We start from the raw sequence: 19187 nt of genomic DNA on the forward strand, positions 1-19187 counted from the left end.
ACTGGGCATGTATATGGAGAGTGGCTTAGAGAGAATGAGGTAGGAATTAAATAGAAATGTTTGATAAATCATAAATTACCAGAGTTTGCTTTATGGGTTGGTATGGAAGATAAGCTAATGTCTGTATACAATAAAATATATTTCAGGGGCTTAGATATTTTGTATTGAGCAGAATAGATGGTTTTTATTGACTTAATTCTGCCATGTATCTGAAACTTTCACGGTAATTTGGCAAAGCCAGTTCTGCAAAGATCAATTGAACCTTACTTGCAAATAATATATTCTGCCAAATTTAAATTTATTTCTTGGAAAGAACAAATACTGCTATTAGAGTAGCCTTTAGGAAGCTGTAGGATCTTTGTCAGATCAATTCTGTTATAATCAGAAAATCCAAAATACGTACAAGTGAATATTTTAGAAAATGTATACATTCTATTTTCTCTGAATAGAGGAGGAACAATAAAAACATAACTCTTTGAATATTTTCACTAGATCTCATGTTACTCTTTAAAACAGGTTCTATGTCTGCTTTGTAATTCATCTTTTACTTTTTGTTTTCTTTGTAGCTGTTCGAGGGTTTTGTGCATAGCATTTGAGGTACTTCAGGGCTTGCAGTATATGAACAAACATGGTATAGTACACCGGGCACTGTCTCCTCATAATATCCTGTTGGACCAAAAGGTAATTGTCAAATAATATAATAAATATGTGTATATTGTTTGAAATTGGAAGCTACTGAAATCAGGCCCACTCAGTTAATCAGAGGAACCATAGAATAAGAATATGTTTTAAGAATATTCATAATGATGGGCCAGCCCGGTGGCGCACTGCTACAGTGCGCCGCTTGGAAAGCGCGGCAGCGCTCCCACCAAGGGTTCGGATCCCACATACGGACTGGCCGCTCACTGGCTGAGCGAGGAGCGGGGGCAACACCGAGGGTTGCGATCCCGTTGCTGGTCCCGGTCCGGTACGGGCACGACACTGAGGGTTGCGATCCGTTGCCGGTCACGAAAAAAAGACAAAAAAAAAAAAGAATATTCATAATGAAAAGACTATATGAAATGATATACTGTGGTTATTGAAAAAAAGAAAAAAGAATCTTTAAAATTTTTAAATATATGTGTCTTTCACATTCTTTTTTCCCCGAGACTCATTTTCTAACTTCATGTTTTATTTTTTTGTTTTACTCTATTTTCTCAAGGATATGTCTTGTGGCTTCCCAGCCTACTCTTTTGTTAAATTTGTTTTTATTTCAAGAAAGCTATTCTATTTATGTAGAATGTTATTCTTATAAGCACAGCTGCATTGTCTTTTTTCCTGTTTATTTTTCTTCTTCTTTCCTTTTCCATTTATCTTCTTATTTACCAGCTGTTCATACCTAGCTCCCTTTTCTATTGGAGTTCTGCTTCTCTACTTGGAAATCTTCTGGGAAATTGATGAGAAACTAGTAAACCCTTCTAGGAGAATTATGGTTAGCAAAAATGTGTATTTTCAGAAGTAATTATAATTTCTTTCTTTTTCATAAGCATATAAAAACAGCTTTTGGATAATTTTTTTCTTGGGAATTATTTTCTTTATTAGTAGGATTATCTTTGTGCTCTGATTCTTTTCAATACCGTTACCCTATGGCATTAAAAGTCATAAAAGAGAAAGTGGTATTCATTAATTTCAGATTTATGGCAATAAAGTATCATTGCCATAACCAATCTAAATTGTTTTAAAATATAAATGTATTGTAATGCTGGGATAATAAAGTTCTTGAAAAGAAGACAATTTTAAAATCAAGCTAATTTTTTTTTAAACCTTAAACATCTAAAAGGGGAAAAACTTAAGATGTGAGATTTACAGTTGCCTTTTAGTAAGAACCCCACATTTGTGATAATTATTGTTATTCTCAAACAATATAAAAAATTATTGGAAATCTAGCAGAGACACCAAAATCTTGATTTGTGAACTGATCTTTTCAAGTTAAGAACTCCTATGTCACAGTTAAATTATAACATTATGAATGGATTTGCAACTCCCTGAAAATAAATTCCTTTGCAAAAATTACTACAAAACATTTTAAACAAGGATTCAAAACAAATGAGAATATTTTTGCCATTTTTGATTTGTCAAAAAGCCTAGATAATATAAACAGCAAATGTTTTGAAGAAAAATGTGATTTGTCATTTGGAGATATGTATATATAGACACTGTACATGTATAATGAATATAAAATAGATTAAATATTGTCAGATAGTTTTAGATAAAATTATGGTATTTTATAAAATCTTATATAGTGGTATTTTTATAAGATGATTTACCTGATTATATAATGATTGCCTTATAAAAAATGTAATGATTGTTTTTCTTGCCAGTTGTATTAAAATACTTCATAGTGATTTTTCTCCTTTATTTTTGTAGGGACATATTAAATTGGCTAAATTTGGACTTTATCACATGACAGCTCATGGTGATGATGTTGATTTCCCAATAGGGTAAAGATATGTTTTTTTCTATATTGACTTAAACTTTGTAATCTTTGATAACATGTATATTTTGTTAGTTATTTTTGGTATTGCTTCTGGACATTAAACAGCTTTTCTTTATAAGTACATCTTAATTTTCCATATACTTTTTAAAAGAATAGACAATGAGTTTTTTCCAGCATCTTAAAGATTCATGATGTTGATCTTTTGTTGAATTAGCAGAGAGGCTAAAATATTATTTACTTTTTTTACCTTGTAATACTTCCTAATTAATTGTATTTAATTCAAGATTAAATAAGTTTAAGGCAGGAAGACTGACCAGAGTCTCAGTTAATGATAATGTGTGTGCATCAAGAGACTGAAAAACATCACTCACATATTATGTTTTATGTTTAATTCCCTGTTTTCTAAGATCTAATTGTATGTTAAGACTTAAGTTGAATCATTATGGATAACAGAGGTAATAGGATAAATTCCTTATCTGGAAGCCCATGTTTAATTTAGAAAGGTTTGTTGAATCACTTCTGATATGGAATTCCAGATGTATGTTGCCTTCCAAAAACAGAATGGAAATTTATTTCATGCTATACTCAAGTGGATGCTTTTGATACAGATTTTTGTATTACGTTTATTTGGGATTGTTTTTAAACATTTTTGTAATATAGCTCTCTTTTTTTTTGAGTATTTAAGTTGACATTGTTTTAGATATATAGAAGTTACAAAAATGGTACAAAGAATTCTGTATACCCTTCTTTAGATTCCCCAAATGTTAACATTTCATTGCCTTTGCTCTATCTCTTTTTTTTCTGTGACTGTATGTGTTGGCATGTAATAATTTTTTTCAGTGTCATTTAAGAGTAATTAGCACACATAATGGCCCTTTACCCCTAAATACTTCAGTTTATATTTCCCAAAATAAGGAATTTTTTAATATAACCTCAGAACAATTATCAAAACGATTAAACTAAAATTGGTAATTATTACCTAACCTAGGGACTTTAATCATATTTTTTCAACTATAGTGTGGTTGTTTTTAATAGTATCCATATGTGTTTTGCTCTTCCTAAAATCAGTTCTATCACACCATTACTGAGAATTATAATATGGAGTCATGGAGTGTGTTTCTGATGCAGAACGTTGCTTAAAAACTTAATGAGATGTTTTTAAAAATGCTTCATTTATAAATGCTCTTTTATCTTAGTACCTTACACTATAGGTTTCTTAACTGAAATTTCATAAGATAAGACATACCTAATAATCTTAGACTTTATTCAGTGTGAAAACATTTACAAAAACTTTTTCATCTGCCTGTCGAATATACAAAAACGGGTAAGATGGGTTCTTGTCCTCAAGAAGCTCGTTTTTTTGCAGGAAAATTTTGTTTTGGTGGCCTACTTATTGAGTGCATAAATACATAATTTTACATTTTGCATATCAAAAACTTATCGTCATAGGCAATAAACATTTCATAAGCGTGAAAATGATATTTTGTAAAGATAAGCTATAATTTCTTATTTGTTTAAAAAACCTGTTTTGAATATAAGTTCTTAGTGAAGCTCTAGCTTTGTTGTGTATAATTTCTTTCAAATGACTTTTAAGGACTTATAGAAAATGTGATTGTTGCTGCTTCTTCCTTCTGTCTAAATCAATTTGTGTAAGAGAGAACTCCAAAATCATAATACAAACAAAAATTAAGTTTTTGGCTTTTATTTAAAGGTTCTTTAGGTTTTAGTGACAAATAGAGGAAAGAAGGTGATTTTAAAGAAGCATACAAGCATTTTGAAGAACTACACTTGAATTTAAAATGTTCTAGTAGAATTGATCTTGTGTTACCATTTGCTCTGGCTTGCTTTGAAGGCTTAGACCCAACGGGTCTTAACAGAAAGTATCAAAAGAGCAAAATGTGAAACATTAGCTAGGAAAAATAAAGTGATCAAACAGCTAAGGCATGAAAGAAAATATTTACACCATAAGAGGCTTGCAGTCAATTCAAAAGACAAATATTAAGGAACAACAAAGTAAAATGTTACCATCTGTTTCAAAATACTGTAAAGAGTTAGAAATTGGGCATTTACTTCAGTTGGCCAGTAGGTTAATACCTTGTTAAAACATCAAACAGATGATGAAAGCCACTTATATATATCTCACCAATCATACTCAATGCAAAGTTCTGGTAATTGTCTTTAAGTGTTAAATGTTATGCTAAAGAATAGAAGGCTGTTGAAAGAAGATGACCTATATTAAAGAACAATTCCAGGGCTTATTGTTTTTATTAATTTCTGTCTTTGATTAAAAGGGAAACTAGAATTTTTGGAGCAAAGGTTACCTCTGTGCTTTCGTTGGAAGTCCTAGATATAACAATTTATTTATAGTTTTGCTTGGCTTTTCATCATCCATACTATCATTTTCGGGGTTAGATGTGCTGGAAATCAGGAGTAAAAATGAACATTTTTTCCTTCTATGTATATCATGGTGATGGTGATAAAAGTACAAGATGCATTTGTATCACATTTTCTGTTTTCATAGAACATTTTTATGTATTCACTAATATTTATAAATAATAGTTTTGTGAGGTAGGTATTTTAATTCCTATTTTACAAATGAAGAAACCCAAATCACATATAGAGTACATGGTAGGACTGAAATTAGAACACAGGTATTATAACATCAAGTCCAGCACTTTTTTCTCTAGACTTCAGTTGTTAGAGATTTCATACACTCATTGAGAAGAGCAGTATAGTATGAGCATCCTACGGTAAAGTAACATCATACAAATTTGTATATGAGACAAATATATGAGCATATTAAAAGAAGATATTAGTATCACCATCATTATTGTATTAAAATGAAAAGGGATTTTAAACCCTAGTTTTCCATTTGAATTTAAGTTTTATTCCCTTATTTGACCAGTATTTTACATGTAAATAAGAAGTACTGGCAATAATAGTGTGAGGAGATGGCTATAGAAGAAGATGAGAAGAGAAATGGAAGTAATATTTGAGTGCCTACTTCACATATATTACATAGATGTTACATATATTTAAATACATTTTGATTACAGTTGTTATTGCAAGATGACATAATGTAATCTAATTGAATTGAAAAAATCTAGATTGTGGTGCCCATGACTAAATCTGCCAATAAATGAAGAAAGAGCATGTACATATGTAATAAGTAGAGCAGAATTTTGCTCATTTTTTTGTTTCTCTTCTAAAGCTGTTTTTTCCCCTTGTATTTCTGGCAGTGAGATTCAAATTTATCAATTGTCAATATGTCTAATTATTTTCTACTGTCTGCTTTTTAAACTGTTTTTTGTAAGGCAGTTAGTCCTAATTGGCATTTTTGGTAGGAAATGTTCTTTTTTTTTTAAGCAAAACTATACTGAGCATACCCTATATTTAAGCTTCATAGGTAGTTGCAGAGGATTTTTTAAAATGAATAAGAAATGCCAGTGCTCTCAAGGAGTTTTGTTTTGTTTCACTGGGAAGTTAAATTTTCATACATGAAATATTATATAGTATATAAAACATAAGAATGTATAGTATTATATATCATGTATAATCTATTAGCTATGATATAGAACAGGCAAAATAAGTACCTTATAGAATCTAATCAGGTATGCTCAATTTCTTTGTGGAAAAATTATAAATCTTTTTTGAAAAACATTATAAAAACCTAAATGAATAAGGAGATACAGTGTTTATAGATTGTCAGGGTGAGTATCGGAAAAATGCTAGTTCTCCCCAATCTGTCTCTGTATTTGATCTATTTTCAATAAAAATTTCACCTGTGTGTGTGAAAAAGAGCATACTTGGCACAGTAATTCTAAGATGTATATAAAGAAGAACCAGTATCTGAAAAGAGCTAGACACTCCTAAGAGAAATTAAAAGGTGTGTATGTTCTGTGAGGGTTTGTCCTAGCAGTTATCAATAATTTATATAAAGCTATAGACTTAAAATGGTATAATGGAATATAGCATTAGGAAAATTGACCAATGGGACAGAAGAGGGAACCAAGAAGCAAACCTACACATATGTGGAGATTTATTGATGGTAGAGCTGGCACTGGAGACTAGTTGGGGAAATAGAGTATTTCAACAAATCTAACAGGATTCAATTGATTATCCATGTAGGAAAAAGGCAAAATTGTACCTTTATGTCATATCATAAGAAAAATCCATAGATAGATAAAGAAAATTAAATATGAAAAGCTAAACTATCAGATTTTGAGAAAATAACACAGGAGATCATTATGACAAAATCACTAAGTATAAGGAAAAAGATTAATTAATTTCACTAAAAGATTAAGAACTTCTTATTCTGAAACAGTTACCATTAAGAGAATAAAAAGACAGACCACAAAGTGGTAGAAAGTATTTCAAGTTGGACTGGCCAGTTAACTCAGTTGGTTAGAGTGCGGTGTTATAACACTAAGGTCAAGGGTTCGGATACCCATACTGGCCAGCTGCCAAAAACCCACCGAAAAACAAAAACAAAAAATGGAAAGTACTTCAAGTCATAATTACTGAAAAAGGAATTAGTGTCCAGAATTATAAAGAACTGTTTCAAAACATTAAGAAAAAGATCAACTGTGCAGAAAGTTAACATAGAGGGCCCAAGACTGCCATCCTTAGAAACTAAGTCTTGCTTGCAAGGTTTGTCCTTCTCTAGTGCCTGGGAAATTGGATTTTAGAAGCATTCCTATGGTTTCCTAACTAGTAAGTCTGGTTTACTGTGCCTGTTTGCACAAAGCAGTTCATGCTAACTGCTTGCTTTCTTTCTTGGGGTCTTGAATTTTTGTACATGCCAGGCAGAGAGTGCCTATGTGACCAGTCCCCAGTAAACATCTTGGGCAATGAGTTTTTATTTAAAGGGCTTTCCTGGCCAGAAACATTACATATATGTCACTACATTCTGTGTCTGGGGGAAGAGTGTGTTCTGTGAGTGATCCCTGATAAGAAGGAGAAAGCATAAGAAAGCCTGCATATAGGTTCCTCAGGATTCCCTGTCTTTTTTCCTTGTGATCCAGCTATATATCCTTACTATGTTTCTGTAATAAACCTTAGCTAAGTTCACCTATATACTGAGTCCCATGAGTCCTTCTAGTGAATCTCTAAGTATGGGAGTGGTCTTGGGGATCCCAACACAACAACCTCCTAGAGAAGTTAGCAAAGACCTGAATGAGCACATTACACAATAGTAAACACAAATGGCTATATACACGTATATAGCCACGTATGCCTCGTATACACGTATGCCTCAATCTCATTAATTTTCAAGGAAATACATATTAAAACCTCAGTGACATAAATATCTTACCCACCAGATTGTTAAACATTAAAAAGTCTGTCAAATATCAAGTGTTGCTGAAGAAGTAAACAATAGGAACCGACATACACTGCTAATGGGTGTATAGATTGGTATAACTCCTTTCAAAAAATACTTGGTATGATGTAAAAAAGTCAAAAGTGCACATATCCTATGGCCTAGAAATTCCATTGTAGGTTCTTACCCTTGGGAAACTTTTGCAGATGTACACCATACATAGCATTCTGAGCAACATTGTTTATAATATAAAAAACAGGAAACAAATTAAATGCCGTTGACATTTGAATAGATACATAAATTATGATATATTCCTAAAGTAGAAGTAAAAATGAGTGGCATACAGCTGTGTGCAACAAGATAAATGACTCATTCAAGTAAATAATGTCAATCAAAAAAGCAAAAGAATAGTCAGCCTAATTTCAATATTATGAAGTTCAGAAATATATTGACTAAACAATATATTTTTTAGAGATACAAACATAATAAATCTATAAAGAAATGGGAGGGAATGATGAATACAAAACCTTCACATCTTTTCCTTTTGAGGGATAGGAGTTGAGATACAATTATGGGGTAGCAGAGAGGGACCTTTAGTGATGAGTTGATGTTCTTCACTTAAACTGCTTCTCAGCACATTGTGTTCATTGAAGCTTTATTCTTTATACCTTATTCATATTTAATAGACAATCCTCTATTTATTCAATATTTGCTAAAAGAATTTTTTTTTAAACTTATATTGTTAAAGGTGTGAGGAAATAGGCACCCTCATATATTGCTTGTGAGAGTGTAAATTGATACATCCTCTCCAAAGGTCAATTTGGTGTGATATATTAAAATTTTAAATGCACGTACCTTATGACCTTGAAGTACCACTTCTAAGATTTTATATGTCATATATTTGTGGGAAATAGAATATTTATAATATAATTATTTTAACATTGTAATAACAAAAGAATGGAACTTCCAAAATTTCTTTCGTCAGAGTTTGGTCAAATAAATTAAGTGCATCAATACAATGAAATTATTTGCAGTTTTCAAAAAGAATGAGGAAACTCTGTACTTATTTTTAAAGAATGATCGCTAAAATATACTTTACATTAAAAAATAATACAGAGCAGTGTGTATAGTATTCTACCATATGAAACAGAGGTGATGGGTGGACAAGTTTAATTATTCATAAATATGTATGGGTGATGGGGGTGTAAAGATAGGAGAGATTCTTACGTTTTAATTTATATATTTTTCAGCTTTGACATTTCTGCTGTTCAAAATAATGAATAGTGTTTCCAAAGATGAAATGTACTTTAAGTAATAATTCAGTATTAAGAGAAGATAGGCAGCAAGGAGGAAGGAAAAGCACCTGGAAAATCAAGAGGATTGCAAGAGAGGCAATGTGTTAAAAACACAGAGGAAAGCAAAGAAAGGAACTAATGCTGCAGAGAGACATGATGATTTTGAAACTATTTGAGACTCGTGTCTCATGTATATTTACTCTTGATTTCTACGCATAAAGGCTTGTATTACGATGGTTAGTTTAGAATTCTTCCTAGCAACAGTTGTTAATTTCATTGCAGAGGATTTTTACATAGATCTGACCACACTGATAGTTAACATGTACTAGTGCTTCTCTTTTCCCCATTGCAGCTTATAGTAAATATTTATTATTTTAATATATCATTATAGGTATCCATCATACTTGGCACCCGAAGTTATCGCACAAGGAATTTTAAAAACCATTGATCATGCGCCAAGTGAAAAACCTTTGCCTTCTGGCCCTAAATCAGATGTATGGTCTCTTGGAATCATTTTATTTGAGCTTTGTGTGGTAGGTATAAAGAAATATTAAACTAAGTTTAAAAAATGAGTTTACTGGAATAATCTTTTTGGAGAAGAAAGTTGTTTGTTAATAAAATGGTTTTGCTCTACAAATTGATTAGATATGAGGAAAAAAGGCTCAATTCTTAATTTGACTTTTTAGAAAATCCTGTTTGATAATTAATTTGCATGTTCTTGGTATCTCTAGAAATATTTACACTCTTTCCAAGTTTAAAATAATTACTAAATATGTACTAAACATTTTTAGAAATTTGAAAGCGTAAGCTAATATCGCTTACACTTTTTTATCTGTTTATGGTCTCTCTTCCCGCTGGTATTCTTTCCTCTTCAAATAACTTTTGCTCTCCTGTTCTCTTATATTTCCTATGAGACTCATTTATATGTTGGCTTTTTATGAGGCCTTCCACAGATATCCTCTGTACTTGCATGTATTAGGGTAAAGAGTAAGCTGCTCTTAGAAGGAGAGAACAAACCCAAGGATACTAGAGATGGGGGAAATGGAGTGGAGGGGGTTTGGGGAGTGATACATCAGGTAAAGGGCATAATGAAAAATCACGATTTTTAATAATAAATATGCTAATAATAGATAATAAAAACAATTTAAGGAATTAAAACTACAGTAACCTAAAGAACATAGACATTTTTCTCCCTTATGTAACAGTCTGGAGCTGGTAGACTGGGCTGTAGCCTCACAATATCATGCAGAAACCTAGGCAATTGGGGATATCTCCACCATTCTCAACATCTGCTTTCCAAAGTTGTTCTCTTATTACCTTTTCTCACTAGAAGGGAAGGAGAGGAGTGAGTTTGGAATAACTGTCTTTAAGAAGATGATCTGCAAGTTACAAATATCAACAGTACGCTTTTCATTACTGACAGTTTACTTATGTGGACATATCTAGGTACAAGGGAGGCTAGGAAATATAATCTTTAGCTGGATACCTAAATGTTGAGAAAAAAGATGAGAATCAATTTGGAGGGACAACTAACAGTCTATTGATCCTACCTCCAAATACCTACCACTGTTAGGTGCCCTCTCTTTTCTCTTCTCTTTGTATTATAGCATTTGTCACATTTGTCTACTTTCCTTGTACTGTGCAGTCTTTTAAGACAGAAATTTTGATTATGCATCTATTGTTTCTGTCTTTCAAGGGATTTTCAAAGTATTTTGAAAATATTCGCTCATTGATCTTTATGCTCTCTGAGAATTAGGTTGACATTATTTCATTTTGTATATTTAAGAACCAATTCAATAGCAAAGGTATTAAACATAATTGTTAAGAAACAAACTTCTGTAGTCAGAGAGAACTGGGTCTGAATTCTGATGCTGCAAAGTATAGCTGTGTTGGGCCGGCCCGGTGGCACACTGGAGAGTGCGCCGCTTGGGAGCGCGGCGGCGCTCCCGCCAAGGGTTCGGTTCCCATGTGGAGACCGGTTCCCGCTCACTGGCTGAGCGCAGTGCGGGCGCAACACCGAGGGTTGCGATCCCATTGCCGGTCCCCGGTACGGGCGTGACACCGAGGGTTGCGATCCCGTTACCGGTCAGTAAAAAAGACAAAAAAGGAAAAAAAAAAAAAAAAAAGTATAGCTGTGTGACTTCAGGTAACTAACCTAATTTTGCAAGACTTGGGTTCCACTTCTATATATAATAATAGTATCTATATTGCAAAGTTGTTGGAAAAATTAAATGAAATAATGTATGTAACATACTTAGTACAGGGTGTTGCATAGCAAACAGTCCATAAATGTTAGCTTTTATTAGTAATAATATTAAAATATTCAGAACATGGTAGCTTACATATTGGTACTGATTTTTCTGAGGGAAAATACCAGATTTTCTGATTCTTTACTGTGCTTTTTCTGGACTATTTTATTTTTTGTTGGTATATGGTGATAATAAATCTCATTTTTGTTTAAAATCACAGCTTAAGTGAAAAATTTTATTGGAATTATGAATTGTGAAGTATATATAAGAATGAATATGAACTATATAGCTTTTCCTCTTTATTACTATCATATATATCTAAACAATTTACAAGTAATGATCTGGGAATGTCTTACATGAATAATTCAATCCAACAAATATTGATGAGTATTTACTATGTGTATGGCATCATGACAAATGCAAAGGGATAAAGTATGATTAAAACACATTATATAAGGGCTAATAATTTGATTAAAATCCATAAACATTGAAGATAAACACAGAGAGTTATGTGAATTCAAAGAATGGAAAGATTAATTCTATCTTAGGGGCTTTATGCAATTTTAAGTGGTACTCAAAGTTTGAGTAGTCTAGCTTAAGGATGGCAGACTAAACATAAACTTGAATTGTCCTCCACTTCATCAAACCCTTAGATTTGATATAAAACATTAAGATGTGAATGAATAACACACCAACCACTGACAAAGGGAACTCTTGATATACTAGAAATTGTAAGTAGATGGGAAAAAAGCCATACCAAAACCATTTTGCTAGGAAGTACTTGCCATATCAACTGAAAGTAAGTACAGCTACTCTAACTCCACAAGTTTCCATCACCTAAAAAATGTGTATGAGAATTGTATATTAAAAGATGAATACATATCCAAGAAACATGAAACATTTAGAGATGATTTTTACAATAAGAAAAGAAATGGAAGAATTTACACTATTAAAAATGCTTTAAGATAAATATATGTGTTCTTTAAAAAATAAACAATTCTATTCATGAAATAATAATAGAAGCTATGAAACAAGAACAGTCACTGAAAAGAACAAGAACTAGAGTTTTAAGGAAAAAAAATACTCAACTATTAAAATCACCTAACAAATCATAGGAAACTGGACAAACTGAAAGTAGATGAAGCTGAGTAATTCTCTCAAAATTTGGCACAAAGAGATAAAGAGATCGAAACTATAAAAAGAGAAAGCAATGAAAAATATTAATAAATTTTAAAATACAGAGTAGATAGATCCAGATGTTCTAATATCTGTCTTATAAAAGTATCAGAAGTAGAGAGTAAAGTCCTCAGTTTGAAAAGACCCACTTTCTTTGAAATGGAAAAAATAAAAACATACAAACAACAAGAAAAAAATATCTGGACACTTTATAGTTACCTTCAGGGGATAACCAATAATGAAATAATGGGTAGCATTTATTGAGCACTTAGCAAGAGGCAGGTGTCGGGTCCGCTGCCAGCTGACCGGAACAGCCCCAGTTCCTTTTGGTGGGCAAGCAAATGGCCCAGATTCCTCTTTCTCTCCTGTCCCCTTTGGAAGGAGATGGGGGAAGAGAGCCGTGAAGAGAGGTGAGCACACTGCCAGCCCCAACCAGCCCGGTTAAAGGACACTCAGATGCGGCGGGGGTTCTGTCGAGCAGTTCCGTTTATTATCACACAAGCACTTGCTTTTAAAGGCAAATGGAGAAGGGAGGTTTTTACATCCTCCAATCAGCTTAAAGGTTAGAGAGCATGCATCCTGTCTCAATGCCTAGCTATTGCAATCATGCAGTGTTCATGAGCGTGGAAGCGCGTGCTAAGGCAAGGTTCCCGCAGACACTCCCACCCTACTTCCTCCCGGCGCCGTCTTAGGCTGCCACATTAATACGCCCTTGTGGGCCCGTAATGGCGCCACTTGTAATGTCACTTAAGGTGGCGTTAGTTTTTAAGGCCCGACAGGCAGGCAGTTTTCTAATCTCTTTACATTGTTATCTCAACCAATTCTCACAGAAGTCTTATACAGTTTATCTCATTATTATCCTCACAGATTAGGAAATTAGATACAGAGAGATTAAGCAGCCTGTCTTAAATTACACAGTTATAAGTGGCTAAATGGATTTGAACCTATTCATCTGCCTCCAAAGCTGTACTCCTAACTAAAATACTAAGCTGCCTTTGCTAAACTCTGTCTTTTTGAGTGTTCTTAAAACCTGTGAGAGAGAAAAGGCATAGACATTAGGCATTTTTAGCAATATAGATGGAAGAAAACAGTGGGACAATGCTATTAATGTTGTGAAAGAAAATAATTTTAAATTTTGTTTTCTTTAATTTATGAAATTAATACTCAAGAATAAGACTGAAATAAAAGATGTATAAAATTTTGATAGACACAATGAAAAGATTACTGCTAGAGGGAATAACATAGGCCAGAATAAATAAAGGTGTTTTTGATGTATTGCAACTAATCTAATTTAACTACATTATGGGGGTTATGTGTGTGTGCATGTTTATGTATGTATTCACCACAGGGTAGATAAATAGTAAGCAAGTAGACTGAAAAGATATATTGGAGTCATATCCAAGGACATTTTGAATGTTTGAGTTATTTATACTTAGTTATTTAAGGTATGACAGACCGCTAAAAGTTTTATAATAAGATGTGGATGAAATCAAACCTACAGTTTTAGGAGATTAATATGATGGTAGCATAAAAGATTGAGAGAGAGAAGAACAGAAGCTTTTTTTCAATGATCTCTCAGTCTGTAGTTCTGATCTCATGTGTTAATGTATTTTCCTCTCTATTAAAAAAAAAAAAGTCTCTCTTTTTCTCTATGAAAAGACTAGGCTATCTTCTTAAGTCTTCTCCTTCTAAGTCTATTTAAAAGATCATATAAGTTTAATTTTTTTATAATAAGAGAAATGTAATAATAACCAATATTAATGAAGCATTATCTACATTATATAACCCTTGCCACTACCTGTGGGTATGTACAGTTAATATTACAAATTTACAGATGAGAAAAGTGAGGCTTAAAGTGGTTAAGTTATTTTCTGAAGTTGTATAACAATTTGGTGGTAGAAGAGTCCAACTTGGCACATAATTGTTGAAGGTATAAGTGTTTGACTCCAGACTCCATACTGAGAAGCCTCCTGAGGCAAACTAATAAAAAAACAAAACATAACGTGTGCATCTTCAAAAACATACCAGGTGTTAAGGGAGCACAAAGTTTGGTTGTCTGAAGTTATTGAGGAAAGGCTGTTGTGGAATGTTTCTCACTGGAGACTACAGACTATCTGAATTATGATATATAAGTGTTAGTTGGGTAGATGAAAGGGTAATATGAATCTTTCCCAGGCGGCATCTTGGTCTCATAATAAAATAAGACTCCTGCTGGCCTGAATACCTCTAGACATCCAGGTATATGTGGGTCTCAAAAGTGAACAATGCTTGAGATCAAACTAGAATGTAATGATCCTTAGATATATGAAATGTTTCAATGTTAAATTTTAGGCAACACTTTTTAAAATGTTATTTCACCAATATTTTTTTGGTGGAGTTGACTTTAAAAAAAAAAAAAAAAAAAAAAAAATGGGGGGGGGCACAAAAAAAAAACTTCCATGGAAAAAAGATGTAAATATTAAGAATTTTCTTTTCCCATTTTATTTAGGGAAGAAAATTATTTCAGAGCTTGGATATTTCTGAAAGACTAAAATTTTTGCTTACTTTGGGTAAGTGTCATGTAATTGATTATCTTTCAACTATAAATATAATGTGCATTGAAGATGTCTTCTGAAATATTGAATACACTGAAATTTTCTCACTTTCTTCAAGTTTCTAATGATCAGTGGTATTAACAGGACAGCTTAGGAAATGCCTTCTGAAATATTATAATAGAGCTTTCTTTATTCACTAAGGAATTTTAATCTTGATGGAAATAATCTTAGCGTCACGATCTAGCCAAGTAAACTAGCTTGTGAAATCAAAATATGGGAATATAAAATTGTACTTCTCTGTAGCAGTTTTCCTTCAGATGTTGTATCTTAACTTTTAGGATATTTTTCTAGATCCAATTCACCTCGATTTTCTGGCAAAGCTAATGGATGTGATTTTTCTACTTGATGAATCATGTATAAATAATGACTCAGGAAGAATGTTTATTTTTCATTATAACAGGGTCACATATTTTTGCATGTATATAAATCCAAACATTTGTAATTTAAATTGATAAAAATTTGTGTAATTTACTTCAGAGTGGAATAAATAAGCATATGCATGTGTGGTAATAAAGGAGAGAAAAACAGTGATAGGCCACTTTATGAAAAAGGGTGACAGATTAGTGTCCAGGTTAAGAAGGCTTACAAATAAGAATGTGTACAGAAAAGTATTAACAAATATTGAATAATAATGAGTTGTAAATAAAATTTTACCAAATTTAATTACAAGGATTGATAATATAGCTATTAAGGAGTCTTGGAGATTCCTAAATGTAGTCTACAGACTAAACTTATACTTTAAATTCCCAGAGAAAAATGTGTATATTCTCCAAATTGTATGTGATAAAAAGAAATTAGTCTCATAATCATGAAAAAAGCAATAAAGCCCTCTCAATTTATATACATGCAGGGGTACTTCAGAAAGTTCATGAAAAAATAGAACTAAGAGAATATATGAATCTTCCCACAAACTTTTGAAGTACCCGTTGTGTATGTATGTGTGTGTGTGTGTGTGTGTGTGTGTGTGTGTGTAGGAAGAGAGAAGACCTTTACCTTCCTTCAGTCACTGCTTTATCTGACTATTTAATCTGCTTTCAGTATCTGTCATTCAATTAATATTTACTGTTCAAGATTCTTTATTTTTATCAAAACTTGTAAGGAAAGTTAACAAAATCACAGGCTTTTTAGTATTCCAAGTTCCAAAACTGCATTATGCTACGTAAAAAATCGTGATCACTTTATTTCCCCAGTAATCTGATTAGAAAAGCAGCATTTATTTATGTAGTTTTTCTGTTTTGTAGACTGTGTAGATGACACTCTAATAGTCCTGGCTGAAGAGCACGGTTGTCTGGACATTATAAAGGTTTGTCATTAATCTGTGTCTTAGTCCATTTGTGCTGCCCTAACACAATGCCTGCAGCTGGGTAATCTATAAAGAACAAAAATTTATTTTCTCACAGTTCTGGAGACTGTAGGTCAAACATCAAGGTGCTGGCAGGTTTGGTTATCTGGTGAGGGCTGCGTCCTCTGGAGAAGAGGAACACTGTGTCCTCACAAGGGGAAAGAGCAAGCTAGGCAAGTGCCGCATAAAGCCTCCTTTACAAGTGCCTTAATCCCATTCATGAGGGTACGAGTCTTTATGACCTAATCACTTATTAAAGGCCTCACTTCACATTGGCCATTAAGTTTCAATGCCTGAATTTAAGAGGGGACACATTCAAACCATAGCAATCTGTTATGAAAATGTGTTTATTTTGCATACTTGGGATCCAATAGCAATCTATTGTAACGCTATGCTTATTTTTCTTCAGGTATTTACTTTTTCACAGAACAACAAACTGATATAAATTTACATCAGGTCTAAATAAAGATTTTTTTGTTTTTAATCAAAACCTTCTAGAGTAGCAAACATTTGAGTAAAATATATTTCTAAAATGGATCATTTTAAATAATTATTTTCTCTCTTTATTTACCAGGAGCTTCCTGAAAATGTGACCGATCTTTTGAAGAAGTGCCTTACCTTCCACCCTTCTAAGAGGTTGATATTGTTAAGGGTTTGGGATTACATTGAGATCCTTTACATATAAGCAGTTGATTATTTTTTTATTTGTTGTAATACTAATGTATTAAAGATATTTTCATATGTAGTAGTTCATAATTGACATTAGTATCATAACTGTGAGTGATTTAAGGCTTTAATTTTTTGCTAATAAAAGAAAAAGTTAAACTATGGTCAGAAAACTAACATATACCAAAAGAAATTGCTAGTTCATTTCCTGGCTTCCAAGTAGAAAATCAGCTAAACTGTGAAATGTAGATATTTCTAGATCCAATAATAATATAGAGAAATGAGAACAAAAGTTTGTTGGCAATATGTATTATAGTAATGAGCTTGGATAAATGGTAAGGTAAGCTAAAATTGCTAATAATATAAAAGGATTCCTTAGAAGTTTTATTAATTTACTTTCGTTTGATAATGTAACTGTTAGTCATACAGCTATCCCTAAACTCCTTAAGTATACAGTATTTGAAAACAATGTATTCTAATTTGTCTTTAGAAAAAAACAACTTTATCAAGACATGTTAGGAAGAGAGGAATGGTATTAAAAGCATAGTTTTGGGTGAGTATGCCACATTAAACTAAAAGGGTAGGAAGAAAACCCAAAAGGTATTATTAGTTTATATATTTATTATTTAATGAAATATTCAGTAAAACAAGTGCTTGCTAGTTAGACTAAGTTAAAAATACAGAAGCTCTTATGGTATGACTTTTAATAGATCATAAGGTACAGAAAGTAAAAAATTTAGGTATTTCCTCCATCAGTCATTTAATTGTTATATAAAAGTATACATCTAGACTCTGCCAAGGGAGCTTTATTATTTTCTGTTCTACTGAGGTATTTAAAACTTTTAACTATCCTCTTGCGTGTGTGCCATTATGCTAGGAAATTTTTTATGATTTTCATTTATGCTCTGTGTTTTAAATGTGTTTCTCAAGGCCAACCCCAGATGAATTAATGAAGGACAAAGTGTTCAGTGAAGTGGCACATTTATATACCCCCTTTACCAAACCTGCCAGTCTGTTTTCGTCTTCTCTGAGATGTGCTGAGTTAACTCTGCCTGAGGATATTAGTCAGTTATGTAAAGGTAATGATAACTAAAACATAGACAATAATATGAATCTGTTTTTAAAGGAAGTATCCTTATCCTAATTTCAGTTTTGAAATTATCGACAGTAGATATTACAGTAATGGGATTTTATGGATAATTTCTGGAATTAAGAGGTGATTCTGGAAGTGCTTAAAATATGACTGACCTAACATTTTAATTCTTTAAATTTAAGTTACTGATACTCTATATAATTTATTATGAATCTCTAAAAATTATGTCATTGATAGGACCTATCCATACCATTATATTTTTCATGTTGAAGAGAATATCAGCTTTTAGATTTTTATTCCTGAATGAAGATTACAACTTTCTAAGTGTGTGTGTTTTAGTGATACCAGTAGGTTACCCTTACAGTGAAAAGTTATCATGACATAAGTCGTGGTGGAAAATACTTATTAAACCTTCATTTAATTAAATGTTTGAGTTTCTGCTATTTGGCACACACTGTAACTAACATCTATGCCAAGTGAGATGACAGACAGACATTTAGGTGTACAATCACTATTATAAATGAAAGTCAATATGAATATAGTACAGTGGAAGCACAGCAGAAGGGGCACCTAATTCTGTATGGGACATAGGGAATGACTTCTCAGAAGAGGTAGCCATTGTCCTGAGAAGTGAGGGATGGGACAATTTGTATTGGTTGCCTACCCAAGTGCTTTTTTCTACCCTATTCCTTTCCCAGTATAGAGGGTAATATTTCCAATTCTATATCTCTAATATAAAAGGTGAGAATTCCAGATTTTCCTTTTTCTAGCTTCCCTGCTATAAGAAGTAGGCTTGTGAACTAGAGTTGGCTAATGGGATCCAAATGGAAGTCTTCTGGGCATGAGGGTTTCTTCTAGGAAAAAAATTTCTTTCTTGACAAGAAAGGCACTGCAACAGCAGTTCACCATGGTCTTCTCTCCAGTGCACCACCGGGCCGGCCCAAAAATCTTTTCCCTTTTTTTTTTTTTTTTTTTT

General features: G+C 32.5%; 1 protein-coding gene across 1 annotated transcript in view; it reads left to right on the forward strand.

Annotated features, from left to right (window-relative positions):
* Window positions 1-19187, forward strand: part of TBCK (TBC1 domain containing kinase) — a 240904-nt gene that overhangs the window by 53223 nt on the left and 168494 nt on the right. Inside the window, exons 3-9 of the mRNA XM_008581170.1 lie at window positions 567-681; window positions 2407-2480; window positions 9483-9624; window positions 15005-15065; window positions 16352-16413; window positions 17027-17088; window positions 18049-18197. Of these exons, the coding sequence (XP_008579392.1) occupies window positions 567-681; window positions 2407-2480; window positions 9483-9624; window positions 15005-15065; window positions 16352-16413; window positions 17027-17088; window positions 18049-18197 (665 nt within the window). The remainder of the gene's footprint in view (window positions 1-566; window positions 682-2406; window positions 2481-9482; window positions 9625-15004; window positions 15066-16351; window positions 16414-17026; window positions 17089-18048; window positions 18198-19187) is intronic.

The sequence above is a fragment of the Galeopterus variegatus genome, unplaced genomic scaffold (assembly GCF_000696425.1).
Source record: "Galeopterus variegatus unplaced genomic scaffold, G_variegatus-3.0.2 Scaffold2287, whole genome shotgun sequence".
NCBI lineage: Eukaryota > Metazoa > Chordata > Mammalia > Dermoptera > Cynocephalidae > Galeopterus > Galeopterus variegatus.